Source organism: Bufo gargarizans, chromosome 1, assembly GCF_014858855.1.
Source record: "Bufo gargarizans isolate SCDJY-AF-19 chromosome 1, ASM1485885v1, whole genome shotgun sequence".
NCBI lineage: Eukaryota > Metazoa > Chordata > Amphibia > Anura > Bufonidae > Bufo > Bufo gargarizans.
In genome coordinates, this window is record NC_058080.1 from 355034264 (window position 1) to 355047398 (window position 13135).

The following is a 13135-nucleotide window of genomic DNA, read 5'->3' on the forward strand; positions in this document are numbered from 1 at the left end:
GTTTTTTTTCATAGAGAATGTATTTTCAATGGAAAAAAAAGCGTATTTTTTATTTAATATTTTAGAGCAGGAGTGTGGCTCTCATGTGAGAACGGCGCCCCTGCTCTCTGCTTCACGAGTGACCCGTGCAGCGCTTAGACTGGGCCACCTTGAAAATGTTCCTTAGTTACCGCCGTAAAAAGGCGTTTTGGTGGTCACTAAGGCGTTAAAGGGGTTGTGCCAAGCTTATATATGCATACACACTGCTACAAGATACATTTTCTATGGGACTGCTGGAGATAGCTATCTCCAGGGCTCCCTTAGAGAATGAATAGAGTGGCAGTGCAAATTTTAGACCTGCCGCTCTATTATAATATATATATAAATATAATTTTTTGCGGATAGGATGTGGACCCATTCATTTCAATGGGTCCGCCCAAAAACGCGGACAGCACACAGTGTGCTGTCCGCATCAGTATGTCTGTTCCATTGCTCAGCAAAAAAAAAGTGCATGTCCTATTTTTTTTCTAGTTTGCGGACAAGGATAGGCATTATTACAATGGAAAACGGAACGTCACCTTTTTTTTTTTTTTTTTGCGGATCCGCATTTTGCGGACCGCAAAACGCATCCAGTCGTGTGCATGTAGCCTAACTGTCTATACAGAGATAACTGTTAGCCATGGATAGGACTACCTCCTTGATTTTACAGTTACAGGTTTTACTGAATGCCCTTTGAATCCAGAGGCAAAAAAGCAGACTGGTTTGAGACCTGCAGTTATACAAGCTGCCAACTAACGCAAGTTTGTGAGCATTTGCGTGTTTGATTTCCAGTGTGTGTTTGTATTAAAGGGCTTCTGTCAGCCCACTAAACCGTTTTTTTTTTGGGGTTTACTAATAATCCCTATACTGCGAGCTCCCTATACATAAGTTAAATAATCATTTTGGTTCAGTAGAATTTTATAAAAAGCTATTTTTAAAATATGTAAATTACCTTGCTACCAGCAAGTAGGGCGGCTACTTGCTGGTAGCAGCCGCATCCTCCGATCCTAATGACGCCCCCTCCGCATTGTGATTGACAGGGCCAGGGAACGGAATCGTTCTCTGCTGGCCCTGCCTGTTTGCAATCAAAATCCGGCGCCTGCGCCGCGGCCGTACCTATCTTCAATGTGCGCAGGCGCACTGAGAGGCGGCCGCTCCATCCTCAATGCGCCTGCGCCGGGTGTAGATGTGACGTCATCGGCGCAGGCGCATTGAGGATGGAGCGGCTGAGCGAGCGGTCGCCTCTCAGTGAGAGCTATTTGGCTTCGATCATGGAAGGGTTACCAGGGGTCTAAGGCCAGACTCTGTGCCCTTCCGTGTGAGGGCGATAGATTATTTGAGTCCTCCCTGGATGACATCTTGGAGAAGGCATCCGACAAGAAAAAAGGTTTTCCGGTCCCTCAGAAGACTCCCTTTTTTCGTAGACCCCAGCAGGGCTTTAGAAAACAGAGGGGTAAGCCATATGATAGGAAGGAAAGGGATAGATTTCCAAGAAAAACTAGCGGCTTCCTTTTCAAAACCCAGGATAGCAAACCAAAGGACAAGCAATGACGCCAGACTCCAGGTTGGGGGAAGACTCTCTGCCTTTCTCCCGGCTTGGGCGAACGTCACCCAGAACAAGTGGGTTTTGGGGGGGATAGCGGAGGGATTCAGGTTGGAGTTCCTCTCTTATCTCCAAGTCTTTTTCACCCATCCTCCAACTCCAAAGGATCCTCTAAAGTCCACAGTTCTGGAGAGAGAAGTTCAGTTATTGTTGGACAAAGGGGTTGTTTGCCAAGTCCCAAAGAAGGAGGAGGGCAGGGGGTTCTACTCCCCACTGTTTTTAATAAAGAAACCCAACGGTTCTTTTCGGATGATTCTGAACCTAAAACGGCTAAACAAATTCCTGAGATACAAGAAGTTCCGGATGGAAACTATAAAGTCGACTTTAGACCTGTTATACCAAGGTTGCTGGATGGCAAGTATAGACTTAGAGGATGCCTATTATCACATCCCAATTCACTCTTCCTCCCAAAAGTATTTAAGGACGGCTGTTCACGTAAAGGGTGAACTTCTACACCTGCAATACAGGGCACTTCCGTTTGAGGTCTCTCAAGCCCCGAGAATTTTCACCAAGGTCGTGGCAGAGATGGTGGCATTCCTTCGATCGTCTGGGATAGTAGTTGTACCTTATCTGGACGATTTTTTGTTCGTGGCCCAAACAAGGGAGCAGTTACAAACAGAGCTCGTCCTGGTGTGCTCTCTGTTGAAGGATCTGGGATAGAAGATGAATCAGGAGAAGTCTTGTCTAACCCCTTCGCAAATTTGCACCTTTTTAGGAATGCAGCTAGATTCCACGGCTCAGAAGACATTCCATCCTCAGAAGAAAGTGTCCTCAACAATAGAGCATGTGTGGTTCCTTTTCCGGTCCTTCCGATGTTCCATCAGAGAGGCGATGGCAGTACTGGGGCACCTGACGGCTACAATTCCAGCCGTACCATTCGCACAGATCCACACAAGACCGTTACAGTCGGACATCTTGAAGAATTGGAATGGTCTTCCTCAAACACTAGAGGAAAAATTTAATCTCTCCTCCAGAGCAAGGTACTCCCTTCTGTGGTGGACGTCCGAGAAGAACCTCTCGGTAGGAATGCCTTGGTCCTTCATGGAACCCATGTTGATAACGACATATGCCAGTCCGTGGGGTTGGGGAGCTCATTCATGGGGAAAATACTGGCAGGGAAGATGGGATTTAAGAACCCGAGACTGCACGTCAAATTACAAGGAGCTCAAGGCGGTAGAAAGAGTACTAAAGGTGGCAGTTCCAGAGGTCTCCAACAGGAAGTTGGTCTTCTACTCAGACAATTCAACGACAGTGGCCTATGTAAATCATCAGGGCGGAACAAAAGTACCATCCCTAATCTTCCTCTGCCAGGAAATTTTCAAAATAGCGGAAGACAGGAACCTGACCTTATCCGCAATACATTTGAAAGGGAAAGAGAATACGGTGGCCGACTTTCTAAGCTGAGTACAGTTCAGTCAGGCAGAGTGGAGTCTGAACGATGAGATTTATTCCCAGATTGTAACAAAGTTTGGGACCCCATCTATAGACCTCTTTGCCACCCGGAAAAACAGGAAGACAAAGAGATTCTTCTCCCTAAATTATACAGAGAATCCTACAGCGGTAGACAGTCTGGCTCAGGATTGGAGCCAGGAACTCGGCTATGCCTTCCCACCTATTTCCCTAATTCCGCAGGTTCTGAAGAAAGTGTGGAGGGAGGGAGCCACCATAATCATGGTAGCCCCCAAGTGGCCCAAGAGAGTATGGTACTCCACCCTCTTAAGCCTAGACAGAAGCCCTCCCTGGGTGATCCCTCCAAGGGAGGATCTACTCTCCCAGGGGCCCGTATGGCATCCCAATCCGGGGATTCTTCAATTGGCAGTATGGAGATTGACAGGGACATCTGGTTGAAGAGACCCTTCTAGGTAGTAAAAAAACTTCAACAGCTAGGAAGTATAATGGGGTTTGGAATGTCTTTTCTTCCTTTCTAGGTTCTAGCCCTGATCCATTTCGTCCTCCAGAAATCCCTAAGATTTTAGACTTTTTACAAGCGGGCTTAGACAAAGGGCTCAAGGCCTCCACCTTAAAAGTCCAGGTGTCGGCCTTGAGCTACTTTTTTGACTCCCAATTAGCAATCCACCCGTGGGTCAAGCGTTTCCTTTCTGCCGCTGCCAGAATCTGTCCTTCTGTTAGACCTCTTTCCCCTCCTTGGGACCTGAACAGGGTCTTGATGGCCCTAACCGATAGACCCTTTGAGCCCTTATTAGAGGTCCCTATTGACATCTTATCCATTAAAATGGCTTTCCTCCTGGCTATTACCTCTGCTAGGAGGATCTCGGAGATCCAGGCCTTCTCGGCATTTCCGCCCTATACGATCATCCAGGATAACCAAATAGTTATCAGGCCCCTGCCTTCTTTCCTTCCCAAGGTTGTCTCCGATTTTCATAGGAGCCAAGACATTGTGTTGCCTTCCTTTTTTCCTAACCCCTCCAATAGCTTGGAGGAAAAGTTTCATTGCCTGGACGTTAAGAGATGCCTGTTAGTCTACTTAGATGTTACGGCTCCTTGGAGAAAGGATGAGAACCTCCTGGTCCAGTTTTTAGGAGGAAATAAGGGGAAAAAAGCATCCCGCAGGGTTATTGCTAGATGGGTGAAGATGGCCATAGCTAGAGCTTATATTTCCCTGGGTCTCCCCCCTCCTTCAGGTTTTGGGGCCCATTCTACTAGGGCAGTGTCTACCTCGTGGGCTGAAAGAGCGGATGTTTCTTTAGCCCAGATTTGCAGGGCGGCTACCTGGAGCTCCCCGCATACCTTTCTTAAACATTACAGATTGCAGCTTCATCATGGGTGAGGGGAAAACAACATTGCTTACCGGTAATCGTTTTTCTCGATACCCATGACGGCACCCGATATTTCCCTCCCCAGGTAGATATATATTTATATATATGGCATTTTGCCAGGTCTATATAAAGTAATATAGCTATAAGCAGCAAAAAAAAAAAAAAGGGGGGGGTCTATGACCCTTTGCCACTTCTCTCCGGAGAACAATTTATTTCTTCCACTGGTGTTGGGTGGAGGTGTGTCCTTTTTATCTTCTCAGGTTTCCTGTCCTGATGGGAGGTCCTGAGTCGCACAGGGTGCCGTCATGGGTATCGAGAAAAACGATTACCGGTAAGCAATGTTGTTTTCTGGAGTATAATAATATTACAGGCTATAGGTACTAGAGAGGGGTCGTTGATCCAGGGAGTTATCCGATTGTCTGATTGGAGTCGGGAAATTGCCTTCTACCTCACAGGTTTGTTTTTTTTGTTTTGTTTTTTGCCTTCCTCTGGATCAACTTGCATGATAACGGGCTGAACTGCGTGGACAGATGTCTTTTTCCGGTCTTATAAACTATGTTACTAATCCTTTCCTACAAATCTACATATCAATCTGCTTAGCTCCGACTTCTCTATAACATGCTGCCTGCAGACTACACTGCATTTTCATAGTGACAGGTTCCCTTAAAATAGTTGTCTCACAAAGACAGCTGGCGTGGCTCTTATAGGGTACATAGACAGAGTTTTTTTGTTTGTTTTTTATGAGGAGATGTGTTTTACAAGTGTTATCTGAGCAGTAAATGTGATAAAATAGCTTAAAAATGTGATTCTCATCCTTTTTCTCTGCTGCTACTTCGTGGCCCTGCCCACCTGTGCTTGTTTTCCTGGATGCAGCAGGATATCCTGTGCACACATCACCACTGTAGCCAATCACTGGCCACAGTAGTCACATTCTGCATACTGCTGAGGCCAATGATTGTCTGCACAGTGACCTGGTGTATACAAAACATCTCTACTGCAGCCAGGAAGATGACGGCAGTGCTGCAGGGTTGGAGCAAGGTGTGGAAAGGGAGAAATTTTTTATGTATCTCTTCATCTGTTATTTTATCGCATTTACAACTGCTGCCTGGGTTTTTATTAAACTCATTTTAAGTCTTTCAGCTAGTAACAAAAACGTAAACGTAGCTTCTTAAAAGCTGCTGCTATTATTCACACATACACTACTTACAAAATGTTAGGGATATTTGACTTGTGGGTGAAATTTCAGGATGAACCTAAATTGCACTCTAACCTTTACAGGTGACCCTAATGTGACTCTAAACTTTTGAATGCTTATGTCCAAATGTTCAATGTTTCAGTATTTTTTGCACAACTTGCTGTTCTCTAACAAGGAGCTTAACGGCAAAATTCACAACAGGTGTTTGATCCACGAATCGCCCAATAAATTTCCTGGTTCAATTAGAATTGGTATTTAAACAGTCCTCTTCATCATGCTAGGCGCAACCTAACAATTGATTAACACTTTCTCACCATTACGAGGCTTCAAGCAGGATGTTCTCAAAAGGAAGTGGCCACTGAGCTTAGAGTGTCATCAGCGGGTTGCAACAGAGAGACTGGAAGAGTCACAGAAAGGCATAGAAGTGGACGTCCTTTGGCCACATCCCACGCTGATGACTGCTTCATTGTGAATAATGCCCTGCAGAACCGGATGATAAATGCCACACAACTCCAGGCGCACTTAAGGGAGATGAGTGACACTCAAGTGTCACGTCAGATCATTCAAAATCGTTTATAGCTGCGTGTTAGACGACCTGACCACACCACCAGACACAGGCGTCATTGCCTTGCATGGGCCAGGGAGCATCTACACTGGACAAGGGACCAGTGGACCTCAGTACTGATCATTGATGAAATTCGATTCACTCTGAGCAGAAATTATGTCCACAAACAATGTTTGAGACGTCGAGGAGAGCGCTATATTATCAGCCACTGTTGTTACCGGACGAGCCTTTGATGGTGGTGGTGTTACAGTGTGGTCAGGTGTCTCTAGTCAATACAGAACCGCCCTACACTTTGTAAATGCTACAGTGACAAGCCCATACAATTTGAATAACATCATTAATCCAGTTATTGGGCTCTGTATGAACAACACAGGCCTAATTTCATCTTCATGGACGACAATGTGCCAACTTATCGAGGTTGAATCATTAGGGAACAGCTGTTGGAGACTGGGGTACCTCAAATGGAGTGACCTACACTTTCTCCAGACCTGAATACTATTGAAAACCTATGGGATCCTCTGAGTCGCCATGTAGAGGCTCGTAACTTTAAGAAGAGTGGGATGATATGCCTCAGCAGACAATAAGTCGACTTGTGAACAGCATGAGATGTCATAGTCAAGCAGTAAATGATGCTCAAGGCCACATGATAAGTTTTTTAAACATTTTACATTTTTTGTGGGGGTATACACACCACTGTTGGCTTTTTCAATAAATTATTTGAGATAAGGAAATCACCATTGCATGCGAATACGTAAATGCCCTACTTACATGATATATCACTGTGGCGTTTTCCATAAATTTCACCTGAAAGCCAAATATCCCTAACTTTTTAGTGTATATGTACTGTATGTAAATCTTTCCAGAGATTATCAGTAATCCCATTGCAGACAGTGCACCCTCGTTGTCTCATGGCCAATAGCATTACATTGGAATCGACAATTGAGTTCAACTAGAGGAATGCAGAAGACACTAAAGAAAGGAGGGTTTATGGGGCAGCACTGGGGTGCTGAGTTCTAATCCAACCAGCAGATATATACATGTTGTGTGTGTGTGTGTATATGTGTGTGTGTGTGTGTGTGTGTGTATATATATATATATATATATATATATATATATATATATATATATATAGTAAGGGATCGCTCTCTCAAGCAGAGCAGCGATAACAGATTCCTCCTCAGACAACAGAGTTAAAGTCCAAATGGTGCTTTATTTTAGCACTTCAATAATCCAGTTGTATCGACACTGGGTGAAGTGAGGTTCCAGCACCCCAAAACACAAACGCAGCAAAATAAACACCTGCCATCTGGGCTCTACCTAATACATAGGTCTCCTTATCTCATCTCTAAAGCTCCATTCCCACACTGGGTATCCAGCTCTGACACTCAGCAGGTCAGCTTTACCAGGCATAAGTCCCACACCAGGGGAGAGATCTGGCTTCACTCAGCCATACGGTCTAACAGCCCTCATGGATGTGACCACACCAGCCTCTCAGGCTTCCCACTCTCTAGGGTCACTTCCTCTCCCCAGACTTATACACAGAGGGTTGTTTTATCCCTCATTAATTATTAGACCGCCTCACCTGCGATCACCTCAGGTTAAAGAGTATATGTGCAGTGGATGGGGTGTGTCCCACTGCCAAACCTACCTCACAGTCCAAATAAAATCCAGTCCATATAACTTTAACAAAACAGCTCCAGCAACTACTTTTGCTGAAGCGAGTGCATTTTTTCTGCACCTCACTTATCTCACCCAGCTAAGGTATTTGGGTGGGATATACACTCCCACCACGATTATAGAGTACACATTACTACAATATATATAAATAAATAGTTAAGGATGGAAGCCAAGACCCTTTACTGAGTTATATCTTTGTCTTTGGTCCAGAATATTTGCGTTGCATTCTTTTGACAGTATTTTGTTTTGCAGGGGTGATCATCCAAAGAGCCGAGGAGAAATTAAGTTCCAGATGAGATCAGAACTTTTGTGCATTGTCAGCTGTCTCTCTGATCTAGTTAATGCTATTCACTGGATGCCCCCTGGTTTTCTTTGGGGGGGATGCTCTCCCACATGGTTAGTAGGTCTGATGGGAACAATTTCTTCAGTAATTGGAATCTACCAGACTGCTGTTGGCGGAAGTTCTGCTGGAGTATAAAGTCAAAGGCAGAGAGAGAGAAGAGGACACAGTGGATGACGATTTCCTACTGCCCAATTGCAATAATGTCATGCTAGTCATGGACTCTAGGCTTGGGGTTTGTGATTAAAAAGGTTGTCCTGGACTAGAAAAACATGCTTTTTCCCAGAAACAACATCACTCCTGTCCACAGGTTATTTTTGATATTACTGCTCTGCTTCATTAATGCGAATTCAGTTGAGCTACAATACTACACACAGACTGTGGACTGGTGTGGTGCTGTTTTTGGAAGAAATGTGCCATCATTTTCTGATTATGGACAACCCCTTTAAGTTGTTAGTCTCTGGCTTAGTATTCTTATTTCTGGACTTAGATTAATGCTTACTTTAGTCAAATCGTACCTACTAAACAGAATCTGTCGATTTTACATTGTTATCTATGCTATAGATTATGGGTCAGCAACGTTCGGCACCCCAGCTGTAGTGAAACTACAACTCTCAGCGTGTTTCCTTGTCTGTTCTTGGAAGTTCCATAGAAGTTAATGGAGCATGCTGGGGGCTGTAACTCTCACTTTCTCAATCACAGGATGTCAGCCGTATTTATGGATTCATCTTCCCTATACTGAGGTCCCCTGAAGAACTAATAATTAACTGGGGAAACATGTCAGCTATTCTAAACAAGTTGGTCACATGCAGGGCAAGGCCAACCAAAAGTAGGGTCACCCTTGGGGGAGGTGCGTTAGCTTTAGCAGAATTATATGCTAAGATTCATCAGTTCTGGGCTCCTGATGCCAGAACGATTTGACTCCACATGACTGAACTGTAAGACAGGCCAGGGGCATCCACTGGATGCTGTGACCTCATTAGTGTGTAATTCCAGCCATCAGATATCGTGTTCCCAAAGTGACTGCTGCTCATTATCGTTTATGTCATATCAGTAACACTGTTTAAAAGTTTTGGATATTCTTTTACCTGTTGTAATAAAAGTCAGGTTCTGTGCTGTGATGACATGCTGGGGGTTGCTGACCCCTGCTATAGATTCCATGTATCCTACACCCTCTTGTAAGGAATGGACGGATTTTTCAGTAGGAATCATGGCTCAGTACATACGTGACTAGGATACCTTGAGAGATTTACTTGAATATTGAAATCGGATGAGACCACTTGAACGCGGTGAGTGGTCATAATATAGGATATTTTTGTCACTGCTTTGCACATTGTCCACTTGATTGGAATAACTGACATATTATATCTCTGTATTGATAATCCATTTTTTAAGCCTTGGAGATCAGAGACTACATTGGGCACTAGACCTGCACTATGACATGTTCTGAATACTATACTGCTGTGGTAAGCTGTAGTAGGCACCCCCTTATACACTGGAAATTAGAACGACATTCAGTTATTAAATTTGTTTAAAAATATAAGTTGCTGGGATTTTGTGCTTATTTCATAATTTTAAGAAGCAATATGTTTTTCCAGACAGATTTGTGTAACTGATCACTAAAAATCTTTTTTTATATGGTGAAAAAAATAATCTTTAAATATAATTGCCACCAGATGGCAGCAGTTTCTAAATGTTCACATTCACTCTGTTTGACTGCATTGTGACACCAATTGAAGTAAAACTCCAGCCAGAAGAGACAATTTTGCATTGCCATATCTTTTTCTTTCTGTATTGATGGTTGAAAGCTCTCTCCAAGATACACCACAGGATGCTAAAAGTTGTGTATAGCCCCCCAGATCAGTGGTTTGAGTAGCTGTATTCTTGACATCCTTAAAGGCTACCATAGAGCTCAATGCTATGGTTGTCGACATCTTCCCATTTTTACCCAGGCAGCCTCATGATATGTGATGTGCCAGTCTCTCCATGGAGAAAGCTAGGCGGAAGCTTCCACCTAGCAGTGTTGCCGGTGATGTCACTGGCACTAATGGGCAGGCTTTAGCACTAAAGCCCGCCCATCAGACCCGGTGACGTCACCGGCAACACTACAAGGCGGAAACCTCCACGCAGTAGTGTTAAAAACATAAACAAGCAGCCCTTGCCTTGCACGATACTCACAGGGCAAGGGAGCTCTGAATCCAGACAACCCCTCTAACAGATTACTTCCTGCCGCCTGTACAACCGCTCCCATTTCTGTATGCTTTTTAAGCGCAAACACATAAATATACAAACCGGATTCCCAAAAAGTTGGGACACTATACAAATCATAAATAAAAACTGAATGCAATGATGTGGAGGTGCCAACTTCTAATATTTTATTCAGAATAGAACATAAATCACGGAACAAAAGTTTAAACTGAGAAAATGTACCATTTTAAGGGAAAAAAAATTGAATCAGAATTTCATGGTGTCAACAAATCCCCAAAAAGTTGGGAAAAGGCCATTTTCACCACTGTGTGGCATCTCCCCTTCTTCTTACAACACTCAACAGACGTCTGGGGACCGAGGAGACCAGTTTCTCAAGTTTAGAAATAGGAATGCTCTCCCATTCTTGTCTAATACAGGCCTCTAACTGTTCAATCGTCTTGGGCCTTCTTTGTTGCACCTTCCTCTTTATGATGCACCAAATGTTCTCTATAGGTGAAAGATCTGGACTGCAGACTGGCCATTTCAGTACCCGGATCCTTCTCCTACGCAGCCATGATGTTGTGATTGATGCAGAATGTGGTCTGGCATTATCTTGTTGAAAAATGCAGGGTCTTCCCTGAAAGAGATGACATCTGGATGGGAGCATATGTTGTTCTAGAACCTGAATATATTTTTCTGCATTGATGGTGCCTTTCCAGACATGCAAGCTGCCCATGCCACACGCACTCATGCAACCCCATACCATCAGAGATGCAGGCTTCTGAACTGAGCATTGATAACAACTTGGGTTGTCCTTGTCCTCTTTGGTCCGGATGACATGGCGTCCCAGATTTCCAAAAAGAACTTCGAATCGTGACTCGTCTGACCACAGAACAGTCTTCCATTTTGCCACACTCCATTTTAAATGATCCCTGGCCCAGTGAAAATGCCCGAGCTTGTGGATCTTGCTTAGAAATGGCTTCTTCTTTGCACTGTAGAGTTTCAGCTGGCAACGGCGGATGGCACGGTGGATTGTGTTCACTGACAATGGTTTCTGGAAGTATTCCTGAGCCCATTCTGTGAATTCCTTTACAGTAGCATTCCTGTTTGTGGTGCAGTGTCGTTTAAGGGCCCGGAGATCACGGGCATCCAGTATGGTTTTACGGCCTTGACCCTTACGCACAGAGATTGTTCCAGATTCTCTGAATCTTCGGATGATGTTATGCACAGTTGATGATGATAGATGCAAAGTCTTTGCAATTTTTCGCTGGGTAACACCTTTCTGATATTGCTCCACTATCTTTCTGCGCAACATTGTGGGAACTGGTGATCCTCTACCCATCTTGGCTTCTGAGAGACACTGCCACTCTGAGAAGCTCTTTTTATACCCAATCATGTTGCCAATTGACCTAATTAGTGTAAATTGGTCTTCCAGCTCTTCGTTATGCTCAAATTTACTTTTTCCAGCCTCTTATTGCTACTTGTCCCAACTTTTTGGGGATTTGTATTTTTCCTTTAAAATGATACATTTACTCGGGTTAAACGTTTGATCTGTCATCTACGTTCTATTACAAATAAAACATTGACATTTGCCATCTCCACATCATTGCATTCAGTTTTTATTCACAATTTGTTTAGTGTCCCAACTTTTTGGGAATCCGGTTTGTATACCAAAATATTATATCTATCTATTAAATTGATATTTTTTCAAGGTAGATGTATATAGCTATATAAACGGTTGCATATGTTTGAGGTTTACTGTGTGCACTGTTTTGCAATATCTTTAGGCCAGATTAGGCTATAACACAAGCTGTCAACTGCAGCCTTTGGCACCCGCTCAGGTACTGAGGCTGTATGGCAGGTGTCAAAAAGAGGTTAAACTGGCCACACATAGATATCGTCCATGTGCTGTCTTGTTTATATTGCATAGCCACTGACTTGAATGGGTTAGTGTTTTGTGAATATTGGACCAAAATAGTGTATTCTGTCATTCTCTCTGCCCTGACCGATGGTCCATGTGGAAAATCGCTTGCGTGAATTGGCCCATTAAAGGGGTTGTCCAAGTGATTTTTATTTTTTTTTGTTCTTTTTATGTTTCTAACTAAGCAAATGTATGGGGTTTTTAATTCACTCACTTCATCTACAGTGGCACTGTTCTCCTAGTTAGCTGAGCGTCACATGACTTGTGATGCCAGCTTCTTTCCCTGCTCTCATGACGTTCAGTGCACAAGGGAGCAGGTCTGTGAAGTGATGCCCCCTGCACTGCCCTATCTGCTGGCTTAGCTGTCTGCACTCCCTCTGGATTCTTCAGCACAGTTTAACCCATTGTTCCATAAGCAGCACAGATGCAGGTTTGGAGACTCTGCCTCACGTACTGAGCATCTGCACGGTTTCCTCTTCTCCAGGCACTGAAGAGATAAATGCTCTGCACTGGATATTCCCTTTCTCCTTACCCTTCAAAAACAGAGCTGACAAAGACTGCACTCCTGATCAGCCTGCCTGTCCCATAGGCTGATTTTAATTAGTCTCAGTATAAGGCTAGGTCTACACGACGACATTTGACATGTGTAGTGCACAACTACACTGCAACATTTGTCACGCAACATTTTGTTGCACCAATGTCATGCGACAATTTTTATAATGGCAGTCTATGGTGTCGCACTGCAACATACTGCGACGTGACAGTTGCAGAAAAATCCTTGAATGGATTTTCTGCAACTGTCGCGTTGCAGCAAGTTGCAGTGCGACACCATATACTGCCATTATAAAAATT

The 13135-nt window shown here is 43.9% G+C and overlaps 1 protein-coding gene across 1 annotated transcript in view; it reads left to right on the top strand.

The window, feature by feature from the left end:
• The window catches only part of PEX11G (peroxisomal biogenesis factor 11 gamma), a 31367-nt gene extending 21649 nt beyond the window's left edge, over positions 1-9718 (top strand). The window contains exon 5 of the mRNA XM_044268919.1: positions 8088-9718. Within this exon, the coding sequence (XP_044124854.1) occupies positions 8088-8313 (226 nt within the window). The 3' untranslated portion in view covers positions 8314-9718. The remainder of the gene's footprint in view (positions 1-8087) is intronic.
• Positions 9719-13135: the final 3417 nt, after the last annotated feature.